Genomic DNA, 17741 nt, shown 5'->3' on the forward strand with positions numbered 1-17741 from the left:
TTAATTCTTCAGTGTTACACTGTTGGAGTAATAGCCTGGAGCATGGGGTGTGTGTATAAGAGGGTGCAGGAGACTAAGCCTCCCCAAATACAGCTGGCGATGCAGGGGGGGCCAATGCTGCAGGTGTGGTGCCAGTCACCTCCCCTGAAGGTGCACCGGCCCGCCGCCTTTTGAGCACTGGAAGTGAAGCTCCCTAGAAGGGGGAGGCCCACCAAGGCTCAGACTGGGGCCCCACCCATGCTCTGCCCTCAGGCCCCGCCTTCACCCAGCCTCTTCCCCTGAGGCCCCACCCATGCTCTACCCTGAGGCCTTGCCCTTGGTTGCCTATTCCCCCGAGGACCCCCTCACCCGCCACTCGCTCCTCTCCTGCCACTCTACCAGCCTGGGTGAGGAAGGAAGTAGTGATGTGAGAAAGGAAGTGGAAAACAAATCTGCCCATGCAATCACTCTCTAACAACAGGCACAGGTACTTGCATCATGTGGCTGCAACTTGGTTGCTCATTAAGAGTCTGATCCCGTTTACACTGAAGCCATTTGGAGTTTTGTCATTGGTTTCAATGGGAAGTGACTCAGGCTCTAAATCCTTAGTCTTTTTTGCTGGGTCTGCCAACAAGAGTGGGTTCTGTGGTGTGCACACTAAAAACGAGGCTGAGACCATCAAATCTCATTCCACGCAGGCCAACGAAGGACAATCAGATTGCAACCCCCTAAAGTCTCACATGATTTAGGTTTTAATTTAATGGGTCACCTATAATTTTAAAGTTCCAAATTTATCCCACCATTACTAAGAGACAGTCATCTGGGCTCTCTGATTTTTGTTATCTTCCAACTCAGAAGCTCTGGCTATTAAATATGTAACCGTAGTTCTTTGTGAAACTCTGTATAACAGACACAAACGGCATAAGACACACCACAATTTAGACTTACACATCACTTTGTGTTGTATAGATATGATCAAATAGGGATTCTATTGCCATCCATTTAACAGGTATTCGACCCTAAGAGAAAAAACAGCAACACAATTACGAAGTTAGAAGATTAAATTTAATGTTGGTGCATTTGCTTTCACAACAGTAAGATTTACACTGCACTGTGCCTCTCTGATATGCTTCAGTCGAATGACTGAAGTGACATTTCATCAAATAAACAGGGAGCAGTACAGGTTAGGGGGCACAGCTATAACCTCTCTTTAATCACCACTGAACTTTACCATTCATTCTAACCCAAGCCACTTAGGAGGACCCAGTTTTGAAAGGACATGCACTCAATGAACAGTGATTTTCAGACATATTACATGGTAAACTCAGACCACTGAACCCTTCTATCACACTAAACCTATACTTGTCAACATGAAATGTTTGCCACCCATTAGATACACTTCCAGAGCCTAGTGGGAGTTGTGCAGGTGCAAAAGGAGATGCAGAATGAGGCTATAGGAGTGAGATCCATCCCAAGTGAAAGATGAATCGCAACTGAAAAACTCAGGTTTTAGGACAGCTTTGGCTTCTGAACTCAAGCTTCACTCGGGCAGTTACACTTGTTCAATGGCTGCTTAACAAGCTGTGCAAACTGCTGCCTTTTGGTCTGAAAGTCACATGGTAAAATCTCAGATCATGGCTGTGCAAAATGCCAGCGTGATTTCCAGGATGCTTCATAACATCCACAATATCATTCTGGATTTGTATTTTCATAAAATTTTCAGGCAATGCACATGTATTTGGAACATTATTCTAGATATACTGTATTTGAAAGATATTCCATTCTTTCTCCCATACTTTCCTCCTGCTCTCTCTCTACCCAAGTTATTTTTGGCAGCAAACAATTGTTTGTGTTGGAAAATTGAATATGCACTCGGAGATACTATGGTGAGGCGGGCTATATCACTATCTGTTAACTTTATGGGGAAAAAATCTATGTATTAGAATAAATTGTTCTCAAATAATTTTTGCACAGAAATAGGTACAAATAGCTAGCATTCCTTCAGTGTAAAGCATACATAATAGAACTGAGTGGATATTACACAGTCTTTCCTAATATACTATCTAGTTATATTTTTAATTGTCTTTGTCCATGGTCACTTTTGTATTTGCCTCCTACAAACATCATGCAATTGAGTATTATTGGCTGGAATTGTAGTGGAAAACAAATGGCAAAAAATCACAGTATCTGTGGAAACCAATATTTGAAATTCTCATGTGTGAGAATTCATGCTGGCAGCACTTTCACACTAATCCACACATGGAACTGAAGCAGTATCACAGAAGATTGAATGGTCAACATCAAATAGTATTACTGAATTTCACAAACTGAGCTCGGATACTGGCCTCATTTACATGCAGAAGGCCCACTGATTTCAATAGGAGTTGCATGCATACAGGCTTATGGCAGAATTTGGCTCAGTGTGTTATGACAATATCTGCTACGATAATAAATAACGACAAATCTGAACTCATTTCATAATCTTGAGGTTATCATAATAGTTCTTTTTAGGGAAAGCTATGATATGACTAAACAATGAGAGGAGCTCTCCTAATACCACAGGAGAGGCTTTCCATCAAATTTCCTTTGCACAATCCTACAGATGAAATGTTACCATATGCTGAGTTCTGCCATGAGCACTGTGAGCAGACAGAACTATTTCTAGACAGCTGATAATAATTTACTGTGACAGGAAAAATATAATTGCTTTAAAGAATCCAAGGCATTTCAAACTGGCAGATGGGTATCTCTACTGCCTATAGCAGAGATGGGCCCAAGCTCTGGCATTTGGATATGGATTTTGAACCTTGTATATTTTGGAGCTGGGTTTTGGTTCAGATTATCATAGCTATAGTAGAAGCATTCATGAAACTAGGATCTAGATTTAGATTCCAAGTATGAAGTTTTCAGACAGAACTAGTTCTGATTTAAATGATTGCCAGCTCTTTCTGCCTACTTTTTCTTCAATCCCTTGTTTTGTGAGCTTGGCAGTTATAAAAAGAGAGGGCGAGAGAGACTAATGGCTTTTTAATATAAAGTAGCAAGATGAGGCCCTAGATTTTGTATCCTAAGTATCTTACAAACTAACAGCTATAAAAAAAATTACTACCTGAAAAATACTTGAAAGGAAATAGGATTATATTTGAATATATTTGTCTTTATTATTGATAGATCACACATTATTTTTAAGGCCCCTGTTCATACTATAGCTACAACACAAAGGCGGGAGAAATCGTGGTTACAAGATGCATGGATACATGCTTTCCAAAAACAGTCCAGGGTTTTAATCCTCTTACAAGGACACAGGTGGTCCTACTGTATTTATATTGTCACCATGTCCTGTGACTGGGTTGTAGATGTGGTGTTGATGGGGCATTACAGTAAAATACAAAGATTATTGCACACAGGCAGAAGAAAGAGCGGACAGAAATTAATATTTTCTGCTGATGATATTCCGGTAAATAGTGTAGTCTAGTTACTTATAATGGCCCCAATGATGAAGCTAATTGTTTTGTTTAATCTTTACTTTTTGTTCCTTATTTCCTTATCAGAAATAGCTGTTGTCTTTATTTTCTGTGTTCAGGTGCTTCAGTGTAAACCCATTCCCTGGATTAAGCAAGGATTCCAGCCCTGGTTTTAACATGCACTGTACCTTGCTTCTCTTGACATAGGAATCCTCTTCATAAACATCTCGGGACAAGCCAAAATCAGAAATCTTCATTTTGCGTCCTTCTGCCACCAATACATTTCTGGCTGCTAAATCACGATGAACGAGCTTTTAAAAGAAACCAACAATCATGGTTATTATTCTTATGGGGTAAGATGCATGGAGAAACTTCCAGATATATTTATGCCTATCACAGAGATATGTTCAGCACACTGCTGTAGCACTGTACCTTCATTTCTGCCAGGTACTGCATCCCCCGAGATATCTGCCATGCAAATGAGATCAGATCTCCCATTGTTAAGGCTCTCTCATCTGGGTTGTCCAAGTAGCTTGAATTTCTGTTGGCATCACTGCCCACATAGCTAGGTCCTACTTTCCGACTTTCCCTGAGAAAACTGCGCAAGGAACCATACTTCGCATATTCCACAATTAAATACAGAGGCCCTGAGGAAAAGAAAGAAAAATACAAATCAATCAGGTTGTTCTGCTCTACTTTTCTAAAGATTTTTCTAGTTAAAATCACAGACTGGTTTGTAACAATTACAGGCCCCAATCCTGGAAACATCCTTCTCACAACACTGCAACTTGATGTGGTAGAATTTCTTGTGCATTCAAAAAACCATAAGAGCTATGCTAGTGGGGGTTTTAGCTCCCAATAAGGCCATCAAAGCCAGATAGGGACCACATGAAAAGCAGTCTACTGGTCCCCTAGGTTGGCATTTGAGAGAGAGGCTAACAACTTATCCTTGTAAAAAAGTTAAATTATAGACAAACAGTAAGTAGCCATTCTGGCAAACAGCCTAATAGACAAGGGTGGCAGAATCTTCTTTGTGCCCTAACAACATCTGATGGCATGGGAAGGATTCAGATTCAGAATCTTGTAAACATGCACTTGAGTGGATGTCCTATGGGAATTCTCTCATGCTGCAAGCCCATAACTGCTCAGAGCTATAGAGGGCACCTAACACCACCTACCAAAGCTAAAGTTGTGAAACAGTTTCTATGTTAGCCTTGTGTTTTCACATCAGAACCTTAGGGTGTGTACCCTGTACGGCTCTCTACATTCCCTAAAAACAGGCACTGCTTGGGTAACAATGAGAAGGTACCGGTCAGCATAGCAGGCAGTGGTCTCAGACCATCAGCTGCCTATCTGTTGTCAGGTTGTTTTGTAGGCATCATGGCACAGAGTTTTAAACAGTGTCTTTGCTTGGATATGGGGAGCGTGTTTACAAGGAAAAAAGGTTTCATTGAACGAAAAATGTGTGTGATATCTATATCTATATCTATATATATATAAAAATTAGATTGAACTAGTTTTTATTCGGTCTAGCCACACACTAAATTTTGGTGTGCCAGCAACAATTATTAAACTATAGATTGGTTCATGTAAAAAAATTAATCCAGTGCATGACACATGCCATCTTAAATACATGGGGTGAAATCCTGGTCCCACTGAAGTCAATGGCAAAACTCAAATTTTCCATGATTTCACCCGTGATGTGCCTCATTTTGTGTAGGTTTTGGAGTGCATATGGTATGTTTTATCATTAGCTGTGAATTCATGTGTATGGTTAGTGACACGCTCATTTAATGCTCTTTTGGTTCTGTTGATCGAATCACACACACGTGCATACACACACAATGTTATAGCAAATATTAGGCCAGATCTTGCTTGCCTGACGCAGGCAAATAGTCTCATTGACTGCAAGAAGATAATACCTTAATAAGGTCAGAAGGATTCAAGAAATCAAATAGAATACAATTCATTCATGCAATAAGTAGCTGCACAAAGATGTTGGGTCAAAATCTGTTCCTCTCAGTCATCTGAGCATAAATTCAGAATAAATCCACTGACGTCAGTAGAATGACTCCAGATTCACACTGATGAAGAAATACTGGCTTGATGAATAGAGCTCCTTAGCTTTCACCTTTTAATTTTCTTTTAAACCTAGCTGAAAAATCAAGCCTGTATAAAGAATTACTTAAGAAACTTGATTTAAAAAAAAATCAAAATTACTTTCTGGAGCGTGTGGTATTTAGCTCACAAAGTATCTTCTCCTTCCAGCACACTAATTAAGGTGCCTTTTCAAAGCACTCAAGTATAGGTTCTCAACAAAAACCCTGACATTTCAATCCATTAGCAAGCTTCTCCTCCCTACCACCCACATGAATAATATCCACTCAGCACTTACAATGCTGAGTACATTTGTCAGCTGTATCAAAGCCTCCCCACCCCATGCATTAATGAATTACCTTCATATTTATGAGAAGCGTTCGACTCACAAACAGTTCACAGCACAATGATTTTATCCCCTCCACAAGGTTTTTTAAAAATCTTACTGAATCTCCCAGATGCACAATCCTGAATTCTACGTGCCCCCAGAATGCACAGTTACATCATTAGGAGTTCTGAAGATGCAGGACTGAGCCTTATGAATTTGTGGCCATGTAAATCGCTCATGCTCCATAACAACTGAAAGATCAACTTACAGCAGATATTTTATGGCAGAAGATGTTGCCATGCAACTCCATTCAACATTAATGGGAATTGTTTAGATAAATCCTCATGAACTGCACTCAAAGTTTGCCCCTTTGGCTGTTTATAATACATCTTTTTGAAAATTATTTCCCCCATGTATTTGCAGCGAAGTACAGTATACACGTCAGTGAGACCAGTTTTTGACAAGTGTAAGCATTGACGTAAGCACCACACAAGAGAATCATGCTAGGGCAGAAAAACTGAAAGTAAAACTAACTAGCAACCTAGTCAGGGGCTAGGTAGTGGGTTGTCCCTTAACTACTTGTTCACACAGAACCCTAGCAAAACGGTGCCCCAATCCCTGACTTGGGCCTTTAGGTGCTACTAGAATACAAAATAATGATCATATTGAAAATCCAGTCGAGCCAAATTAGAAGAGGCTCCCTGAGAACCAAGTTAGTGTAAAAAAATAGAGGCAGAAAAAGAAACTGGCCAGGAAATATTTTAAAATAGCTTTAGAATCAAAATATGTGTCTCTCTGACTATATAGGCAGTATCCATAAGATCTGTGGCTAGTTTTGCTGAAATCAGGATTTCCACGTCTCTCACTCACTCATTCTTAACACCACCATTTTTAACCAATAGCAAATTTATAAAGGTATTTTGCATTTTAAATAGTGCTTCAACCCAGGCTAGATCCATTCTTTGTTTCTCTCTTACTAACTAGCTGCTGACACTTACCATCCTGACTGCATGCTCCATACAGTTTGATGACATGAGGGTGGTTGACCTGTTTCAAGAGATTGAACTCTGACAGCAGATCTCGCAGCTCACTCTGGGAAGCGTTTTCTATAGAAGGCATCAAAACCAGACATCTGGTTAATAAAACACTGCAAAAGGAATGTGCCACTTATAGACTAAGCTGTAAATTAGCATGCTGCTACCTATTTGAGGCATTGAGATGCACTGGCCAAGTGATTAAGGTGCTCAACTGCAATTCCAGAGGTCATGGATTCACTTCTCACTCCATCTCATACTGATGGCTAATTCACCCAGCAGCAAAATGGGCACCTGATCCACAGTGTTAGGGCGGTGAAAGGCGGTCAGCATGATGCTAGCCACATCACCCCCTTGTGTAGTGTTGGCTATGGAAGCTGACATGCGTTAGCCTGATGAGCCATCTGTGGCTTGGGGCAGACTTTGACTTATTTTAGGTATTTTCAGGGGACTAATCATTGTAGTATAAAACAGGTACAATCTAAGAACAAGAATTTCAGAATGCTCTTGAAATGAGCATGGGGATGAAAAGCTTCAAGTGCTGTACTATCAGCTTTGTAACGGTTTTCAGAGAAGAGACAGAGCCTTATTCTTCATTGATGTTCAGTCATTCACATCTTTGCCAAGTAGAGATGGTTGAAATTTTTCAGCTAATGGTCTACTCACCGAAAAATGCAGTTTTGGATGACCCCAAACTATTCAGGAATTTGACACAAATAGTTTTGGCCAAAAAAAAATATTTTCGGGACTTAGCTGTCATTCACAAAACAGCAGGAGGAACTGGAGGTCGTCATGGGCCCTCTTTACAAATTTTAGCCCAGTGATTAGCACACTCCCCTGGGATGTGGGAGACAAAAGTTAAATTCCCATTCTCACATCCCACATCAGGCAGAGGGCTATTTGAACTTGAGTCTCCCACCTCAGCCCTAACCACCAGGCTATAGAGTCATTCTCATACACACTCCTGTCTTTCCCAGTGACTATTCAAGTATTTCATCCAAAGTGGAATAACTTCAATAGCAGATATTGAAAGATCCTCACACCAGACTATCCCCACAGTCCAATGGCTAATGTGTTTTCCTGCAATATGGGAGGACCAAGTTCTCCATTAGGCAGAGGGGACTGTTGAACCGGGGTCTTGTGAGTGCTCTAGTACTGGGCTAAAGCTATAAGGAGATGGGTGGCATGACCCTCTTCCCCTGTTTTGTAAATATAGCCTTTTCAAAATATCCGAAACAGCATGTTTTAGGTCAGACAAAATGTTTTGTTCAATGCAAAATCATTTTTTTTTTCAATTCGCTGAATTTTGTTCACAATTTTTGGGAACTGCCGGTGAACCACAAAATCAGTTATCCATCCAGCTGTACAGCCACGTGAGAATACAGCACTGCCATCTAACTAAGTAGGATTTTATACCCACTCTGCACTGGTGTAATTGGCTAGATAAGCTGCAAGGCACTGAAGAATCAAACCCAGAGCCTTTTGTGCCGTGTAACTGAATTGCAATTACTGCATCCCTTTTCCACACTACATACAGTAGACAAGATTTAGAGGGCTCAGCACCCGATATAGCAGGAGATCTCCAATAGGCCTAAAGCTAATTTATGTGATGAACCCAATTAGGGTGGTCTGAGCTTTGGAAGTCTACACAAGCCAAGCATTTCTCTTGACCAGAACTCCCTTGTTCAAACCAAGCTTACAGAAACATCCATGGCTTGCCTCAACCCTCTTTTCTCCCCAAAATATTTAATTAAAGATAAAATTCAGTTCTACACTTGTTAATCTTGCAGTACATAGCCAGAATTCCAGACTTGGAGCTGAGTAGAGAGTTTCTATTGACATCAATAGAAGATACCTATCCAGACTTCTTTGCTGATGTCAGTGGGATGGGGACTGATTCAGTTATACTATACCTTGGCTGTCTGCCAGCATAAAACTTTTTAGAGAACATTCCAGGGTAGTGATTTTTTTGTTATTGTTTTATTTTCATTTCTATTTGTTCACAACGAAGTAAAAACAACAGCAACACAAAAATGTTTACCCAAGTAATGGGCAAATGGTTTTCCACCATCCAGCTCTAATGGAACATTTGGGGGAGCTATCTGAGAGAGAAATATGCATTGCAAAAGGTATTTATTAGAGTTCGTGCTATTACCATAAATGCCTTATGAATTTATTAGAGGAGAGTGCTTAAAATAAAGGGTTACCCTTGACTGCTATCAATTCTGCTCCAGATAATCGCTAGGGAAAGTCAAATGGTAAGTCAACTGGAATTAAGAATGTCACTTTTTAACAGCACATTTCGGAATTTTAGCTCAGTTACATATTATCGATGTAAAAAGTCACTAGTACTTGTAAATGTATAAATAAAGTTGGCACGCTGTAAAGATTATGGATATTCCATTTATAATACCATGTAAAAGGTTATTTTAGTGTTACATGCAGAGCTATATTAGTCTTTGTCTCTGCAAGACCAAGTTCCAGGGCTCCGTCTGCATGCTCTCTGTCTTTGATTTCATCTCCATTGAACCCTCGTTATAAGGAAGCCTTTTTATAAATGTAGACATGCATTTCATAACTCATTTATTTCATTGGTAAATTGATATAATATGCAATTTTCTTGCACTCAGTGAGAGGATGATGGACTTTTTTTTAAGCTTGCACATAATAAAAATGCTAATAAGAAACCCATTATCCTATTGTAATTGTGTTTTCTTATTCACAGCAGCAATTAACGACTGAGGTCATCCAGCCAATGCTTGCTCCCCACCAAAAGAAAGAACTCTTCTACCCAGAAACATTTCTGAATACTTTTGTTGCTTCTCTCATATTCCTAGGGTGCTTATCTCCTTGGTATATAGGGACCACCCACCATTATGAAGTAGTATCAGATTCTATCACAAAGCAGGGTTACTTCGTCTCTGTTCTTTCCATTTCTACATCATCCTTCAGGACGATGCCGTTAAAATTACCCTTCTGTCAAAACAAAAGGGTCGGTGCTAGGTTCTTTGGGGCCATATGTGATCTAAAGGCCTCCATTTGCCTTCTTTGACCTGTGACCAAGGTCTCCCATCTCAGTGATATGGTCCAGATGACGTAGCCATTAGGTGTGAAATGTGGCATAAACCAAAGCCTTCCACTTGCTTCACTGGGAGAATATGGTGGTACTTGGTCTGGTATACAGAAAGTGCCAACTCGTTATTTCATTACTTTGCTCTCCTTTTTAAGGTGGCACATGTAGCAGAAAGGTAGGTATAGCTGGGTTTGAAAAGAAGGACATAATGAAAGAAAGTATAATAGGTAGAGATAGATGAATACAGGAGCCCCCTTCTTATCAATCAGAGTTTGTCGAGTATAAGTTTTCTTCCAACTCTGTAGCCTCAGATTCTTTGAGTTTAAAACTCAACTGGATAAAACAGTAGTCTTAAATTAATAATTCTTAACACTTACGTAGGGTTTTTCATGTGAGGTTTTCAGAAGTTGGCTCAACATCGGCCTAGCTTTGCTTCCACTGACTTCAAATGAGAATTTTTCAAATGGACTTTAACGGTAGCATAATTAGAGCAAGGCTGTGAGCTTTTCAAAATGTCACCCTGTGTATACAAAGTGCTTTACAAACTGCCTATTTGCTTTTTTCTATAGCCATGTTAGCTGAGTAAGTATTACCACCCACTATTACACAGATTGGAAAATTTAAGTAGAGAGATGAAGTGAATTGACCATGGCCAGCCTACAATTAGAGCTGAAGGCTTCCTGGATTTCCTGCCCCTTACGCAAAACCAGTAGACTACACCTCTGTCAAGTAAATATATCAGATCAATCCGGCACAGGCAGGGAAGTAGATGGATAGCTTAATAGGTCTGTTCTGTCTCTAGCACAAATGGTCTACTTAAAAATATTTGAAGAAAAATTGAGATGGATTAATACAAAAAGCTGTGCAAAGTTTTAAAAAGCCCTTATGATGCTTCAATCAATGACGACTTAAATGAGATACATTTGCCTCAGTAAATCACATTGCCCTTGCTTAGCACAAGCTAGGGCCTTTGGAAATTACTATTTGCATCAATGTGGCACTCTCCCTTTCGACGGGAATATGTCAGTACGTAAATAGAATGCTGGAGGAAATGCTGCCAAGAGCTGGCAGGGCCTGCCCCCAGACGGCCTCCTGCGTGCACACTAGACCCTTGTGAAATAGATTCAAAGGTTCCCAGATAGCTTTCAAATCATTTCAGGGAAATGTACCTTTTAGCATTTTCACTGCCACCGTGGTGTAGCCTGCTTTCCCCTTGAGTCTGAATGCTGTTGCCTTGACGACCTTTCCAAATTCTCCTTCTCCTAGTGTCTTGCCTAGAACCAGGTTCTTCCGGGGGAATTCCCATTTGGGGTCCTCCTGTACGAGGAAAAAAAAGGATTCCTATCAGATAAAATGAAATAGAAGGGGTTATCTTATGAGACAGAAGGGGGCAGCTCCAGACTGGTAACTCAAATCACAAAGGTTTAATACAGTATTATATTTCAGGGAAGACATTATGCTCAGTTATCTGATTAATTTTTGTTTTTGTTCCATTATCAGACAGAAAACAATTACTTTGCTCTTCTACAACACCCTCAAAGCTCTTTGCAAGCATTTTTAAATTAGCTAGAAATTTCCCTTAGATAAAAAGGCACTAGGTGCAGCCTATCAATATGGATGACGTTTACAGGCCTACCTGAGATTTTTTTTGTACAAATGAAACACTGACTGAACAAATGCTCACCTTCAGAATAAAGTATGTATATTTGATCTTGCATTTCTGTTTAACTTGTGGGAGGAGGTTTTGCTTTAAGAATTCATCACAGACAACAATCCATCTGTTATGAAGTGCTATTGAGCCTTACAGTTACAGAACAGTGACAAAATGTATAAACCAACCAAGAAATAAAAGCAAATAGAGTACAAGCTACTATGAAGGCATCAATATCTAACATTCAAATGTATCAGACGCTGCCATATGGGTCAGACAAAAGGACAGTGTTTCACTGCACAGGACTTTTCCAGACACCATCCTATTTGCCCCAAGTAGAAAATAAATAAAAATGCGCAAACTGGCAGGTATCCTACACACAGTATAATCAAACAACAGAAATTGCATTAAAGGGCTGGTGGGAGGGCGGGGTGGGGAAAAGCCTTTCAAAGTATGCAGATAAACCCACCCTAAACTAAGCTTTATAAATGAAATCCTACCATATAAATTAAAATTTAGTCAATGCACTAATATAAAGTCTTGTGTTCAAGCTCCACAGTGCAGCACGTGCAATCCAACTGAATGCTGGAAGATATTACTAAAACAATGACATAATTTTTACAGTGAAAGTGCAAATTGTACAGCTAGCTGCAAACGGGAGTAGCCAATAATGACAGTACTAAAGAACAAAAGTAATTAGCCATAGATTTTCCAGGGAACTAGTTTACTTGAATCCAATTATTCATTCCAGTAGAACAATTACTTAGTGCCATACCCTGGGGCAGTTAGCTCACAATCAAACTATTGCACTACAAGAAGTGTTATACAAATTAATGGCACAGTAATAGCCCAAGCAAAGCTGATATTAGGCTACTGCTCCGTATTTGATAAATAATTAAATACTTTCCATTTGCAGTACATGACAATTTTCACTGAGAATTTGAAATCCTTCAGAAAGTTACTATTGTCTCTCAGATCGGGAAACTGACAGGGTGATGATGTGACTTGCCCAAGAAAATATTATAAGTCAGTAGTTGAGTCAGGAATAGAGCTCAGGTCTTCTCACTCCCAGGTCTGTGCTTAAACCATTAGACAGTGTTACCTTACATTCAAGGGAGGCAGTGTTTCCTAGTGGATAGCAATGGACTAAGACTCAGGAGACTTGAGTTCTTTTCCCCACTCTGCCAATGACCTCCTGCGTGACCCTGTGCATGTCACTTCACCTCTCTGTGCCTCAGTTTCCCCACCTGTAACATGAGGATAATGCTACTGGCCTCCTTTGCAAAAATGATTTGAAATCTACAAGCAAAGAGTGTTTTATAAGCTAGATTCTACTATTATTTATCCTCATGATAGAGATATTGGTCAGCAAATAGACTGCAAACATTAACAATCAGTTTAACCTCAGTTAGTCTAACCCTGTACTGAAGTAAATGGCAAAAGAAATAAGGGATTAGATTGTGCCTAGAGTATTACATTTCTTTAGACACTAACAGTAAGAGAAAATGCAGTTGGCTTCTGCAGGAAGTTATGATCTAATTAATTACCATGCATTCATTAGAGATCTTTGTCTTATTCCCTCCATGTGGGTGATTTTTGTTTAATTTCATTTGAATCATAGACTGCAACCTCTTTGGGGGAAGGCCTCTCTCTTACTAAGGGTGAATTTTTAGGCCTGCTGAAGTCACTGGGGCCAGAATTTAACCTTAAATGTTTGTCCAGCAAACAATGCACCCTCAAATCAAAATGGGGGTTTGGGGCACTACACCACAACATATTCAGTAGACAACACACAACTTTCCTTAGAAAGTCCAATTCGTGGCAAAACAAAAAAGCCAAGTCAAATCAGTACGCAATTTAAAAGCATAAAATATAAAAGCTTACCGGTATTTTAAAGGTGTCAACCGGCACCTGGTTCTCCATAGAGTCCAGAGATGGCCGACGGACATTTGTAGAAGAGTAACTGATGGGGTAGGACTGGGCTGGGCGCCGAAAGGTCATCTCCGCTGAGGCAATTGGTGGCTTTGGAGAATTCTTGTGGTAACGGTGGATGAAATAAGAAGAGAGCAGCACTGAGATAATGAAGGAGAGCAGAACTGCCCCTGCAATCACGGTCTTGCACACGTCATCACACAGCGGCTCTGTGGGTAGAAGGGGAATTGATTACAGTTCTGCTGGTTTCATTTTCAATTTTTTCCCATCTCATCTCTTTCCACACACACCCTTTGGTAGCTAGTTACCATTCACAACAGCATCTACTTAGAGGTTTTGGATTAAATGTACAGTCATTTCATAAGCTACGCTAAAACCCTGGATCTAATTCTCAAAGAAAGGTAGAAGTGGTGCACTTGCAAATATACCCAGTGCAGCTGCAAAATCCTATATTTTCCCCAAGCTCTGTGGGTAATTGCATGCCTAAATGCCTGTTAAACTGTAACTAGATTTAGTTAGAGTCTTACAGCCCTTAGTAACGCAGGTACTGACTTCATCTGACTTCATATATTCACTTGCCAACACCACTGCAGACCCTGGGAACACAATCCCATTGATATCCATGTCAAATCCACTTCTCTACTAACTAACATTTTCCCCAGAAGCGTATATTATCATAGAATCATAGAAACGTAGGGTTGGATGGAACCTCGAAAGGCCATCTAATCTATCCTCTTGCACTGAGGCGGGACCACGTATAACTTTATTTATGAGTATTCTCAAGTCTCCCTTTCCCCTTTTTCCTGCATGGGAACCCCTCTCTATCTTCAAAAGGGGGGTGGGGTGGAGGTTCTTAGTTGTATTATTGCTTTCATTTTGTTTTTTGCTTTTCACTTTATAATAGATTGTCCAGTGCCAGAAGTCTTTCATGGAGAAGGCTCATTAGAAAACAATTACTACTTCCCCTTTTGCAAGTGCTCCCATTCTCCCTTCCTTTGAAAACAGAGCAAGAAGTGTAGTTCGGTAGCAATCCTACCCTCAGGAGAATGGATAAGGTGATTCCAGCACCTTCCACAACTTTCTTTTCCGTCTCTGAGTTCTATAGTTGAGATTTATAACTCAAGTCCAGTGGAAAGTAATCTCCTAACCACGTTTGAAAATTTAAGACCATGAGTCCATGCTACACTTCCACTGAAATGCAGCCACCTCTGGGGATTGTGGGGCAGCCAACCAGTGTATTGTGCAACACTGGATCGGAGGGGACACTATGTGAAGAACACAGGGACAAAATCCATGGAGAATCCTTAATGTCCAAATCCAGGAGCTCCCTTCTTAATGCTTTGTACGCTGGCAGGCCATGAACGTAAACATTACTCAGCAACATGTAAATGAGTTTAGATGGTTTTATGTATCAAAGACAGGAATATTGTATACAATGGGAAAGGTTAGTGTCACAAGATCAAGATAACTGTAAAACCAGCTAAATAATCTTTAGACTTACCTTTAATATCATCTTTCTCACAGTAACAGTTTTGTCTTGGGAAGCAGTAACAAACCCCATGTCCTGATTTAATTCCATGAGCGCCTCTCTCATGACCACCAATGATGTTTCCATCTAATCAAATACAAACACAAGCTCAGATTCTCATGCTGTAGTTAAAAGGCAAAGCTCAACAGCTCATTCCATTAATGGGTTTTTGTGGGCTTACCCTACTAAGTATTTGAAATTTGACAGTGCAGCTCAGATTAAGCAGTAAAAATGTAGATAGGTGAAAAAAATGGACAAAGGATCTCTTGGGGGTTAATGTAAAGAGATTAGGGAACTCAAAGACTGCTTGAATGCTAGTTCTGGGCTCACTGGTCTGATTAGCAATTATTGCTGGTATAGAAGATCCTGGTTCATAGATTTACATATGGTAGACAAGGTGGGTGTAGGACACAGAGTTTATTTTGGATTATGTCTTTACTTTGTATGTGTAGATACTTCCTCTATTTAAAATGGCCGATAAATGTTGTATATCCATTATTTAATGTTGATTCCCACTCTCAACTCATCATCTGACATCTGACCTCTCTCTGCCTTGTCAGGTATCCAAAATCTTCCTTTTTGGAAGCATCATAAGGGCTTTTTAAAACTTAGCACAGCTTTTTGTATTAATCCATCTCAATTTTTCTTCAAATATTTTAAGTAGACCATTTGTGCTAGAGACAGAACAGACCTATTAAGCTATCCATCTACTTCCCTGCCTGTGCCAGATTGATCTGATATATTTACTTGACAGAGGTGTAGTCTACTGGTTTTGCGTAAGGGGCAGGAAATCCAGGAAGCCTTCAGCTCTAATTGTAGGCTGGCCATGGTCAATTCACTTCATCTCTCTACTTAAATTTTCCAATCTGTGTAATAGTGGGTAAAAACACACTTCCATACAGAAACTATCAGTAGAAATAGTCTTTTTCGTCTACATAGTGCCTTACATCCCTAAGATTTAATAGGATTAAATCAATTGTGTTCTATAGAAATTTAATCAGGTTCTATAGAGATTACAGGTATTGAAATGGAGAATGAAATCATTTCTATAGTTATATTTTTAAACCATCCTATAGGATTCCATACCAGGGATATAACTTTTTATTAAATTCTGCAGGAGGATAAAAAAATCCCCTCGAAAGGTTATGATTTTCTACTAAACCCTATAAGGATTTTCCATAAGGGAATGCAGCTGTCTCTGTGATGGAGGACGGGTAGGTAAAGCAATGTGCTCCAAAATTGGGGAACAGGGTGTTTTGGCCAATGACATGAGGGCAACCCTCTAATTTGTAAGGGGAAAGTGCAATGGGAATTCAGCATCCTTGCAGAGTACATAGGACCTCAGTCTTAGAGATCTTTCCTCAAGGGTCCACATGTGCTAAACTGCGTGTGATTTAAGGAGACTATGCTAGGTCAACCCCATCAGAGCTGGAACCTGTTCCAGAAAACATAGGTGTTTCCAGACCTGTCATTTGGTCCCCTATCGGACCTAAATTAATTCCCCTATTATTCCTGTCTTGGAGAGGTGAGCACTGATTGCTCCCCGATCTTGCAAGCTCATGGCAGTGTGGGAAGATAATGTCAGATAAGTACAACTGCTTCTACTCCAAAAGTTCTTTGTGAGAGTGGAGGAAGTGTCTCCTTGCATAGGACAGCAAGAGAAAAAACACTTCCACTCTGCATTTAAATGTGGCTTTCCCCATTGGCTCCAATAGAGCTTACTCTAGGTAGAGCACAGTTACTAGGGAAACCCCGGCTGTCCTACAGATTACCGACGGTGCTACAGATTACATCATGTCTCTGTGCCCATCCTTTCATTCAATCAGCAGCTGTTTTCACTGCCTGATGGAGGGCAGGGACTTTCTGCCCTGCCTTCAGATCCTATAAACTGGGGCCCTTACCCAGCACCCCTCCCCAAAGCTGAAAGATGTGGGAGTGACCAGCTGGTAGCTCCAGAAGATCAGAAAACAAACACTGCAGTTTAGATAGGAGCAGAGAATGTTGGATGCTCACACTACCACTGAACACTAAAATAAGTAAACAAGATTGAATCCAGCACCCAGATTTTCTTTGAAGTTCAGGCTCTGTAGAACCTAATCTCACAGCTGAACCTGCAATGATTGGTCCAGTGAAAATCCTTCAGAACCTCTTAGTGGGGTTCACATGGCACAGCCAGCCCTGACAAAAAAACCCACCACCGTTTAGAATTATCTCCACTATTATATTTAAAGTAATTACATACTGTACTTAGGCATCTATAGAAAGGATGTGGACAAACTGGAGAAAGTCCAGCGGAGGGCAATGAAAATGACTAGGGGGCTGGGGCACATGACTTACGAGGAGAGGCTGAGGGAACTGGGCTTATTTAGTCTGCAGAAGAGAAGAATGAGGGAGGATTTGATAGCAGCCTTCAACTACCTGAAGAGGGGCACTTCCAAAGAGGCTGGAGCTAGGCTGTTCTCAGTGATAGATTCCAGATGATAGAACAGGCAGATGATAGAACCTGAAGCAATGGTCTCAAGTTGCTGTGCGGGAGGTCTAGGTTGGATAATTGGAGGGTGGTGAAGCACTGGAATGGGTTACCTAGGAAGGTGGAGGAATCTTCATCCTTAGAGGTTTTTAAGGCCCAGCTTGACAAAGCCGTGGCTGGGATGA

The 17741-nt window shown here is 40.5% G+C and overlaps 1 protein-coding gene across 3 annotated transcripts in view; it reads right to left on the bottom strand.

Annotated features, from left to right (window-relative positions):
* RET (ret proto-oncogene) overlaps nucleotides 1-17741 on the bottom strand; it is a 129981-nt gene that overhangs the window by 9889 nt on the left and 102351 nt on the right. For 2 of the 3 annotated variants that reach the window (XM_039482464.1, XM_039482466.1), the window contains exons 10-16: nucleotides 15060-15173; nucleotides 13511-13767; nucleotides 11145-11316; nucleotides 6867-6974; nucleotides 3876-4090; nucleotides 3632-3754; nucleotides 928-998 (exon numbers count right to left, since the gene is read on the bottom strand). In XM_039482464.1, coding sequence (XP_039338398.1) covers nucleotides 928-998; nucleotides 3632-3754; nucleotides 3876-4090; nucleotides 6867-6974; nucleotides 11145-11316; nucleotides 13511-13767; nucleotides 15060-15173 — 1060 coding nt within the window. The remainder of the gene's footprint in view (nucleotides 1-927; nucleotides 999-3631; nucleotides 3755-3875; nucleotides 4091-6866; nucleotides 6975-11144; nucleotides 11317-13510; nucleotides 13768-15059; nucleotides 15174-17741) is intronic. The other variant, XM_039482465.1, reaches the window with a different exon arrangement.

This window comes from Mauremys reevesii, linkage group 7, assembly GCF_016161935.1.
Source record: "Mauremys reevesii isolate NIE-2019 linkage group 7, ASM1616193v1, whole genome shotgun sequence".
In the NCBI taxonomy this organism is placed as follows: domain Eukaryota; kingdom Metazoa; phylum Chordata; order Testudines; family Geoemydidae; genus Mauremys; species Mauremys reevesii.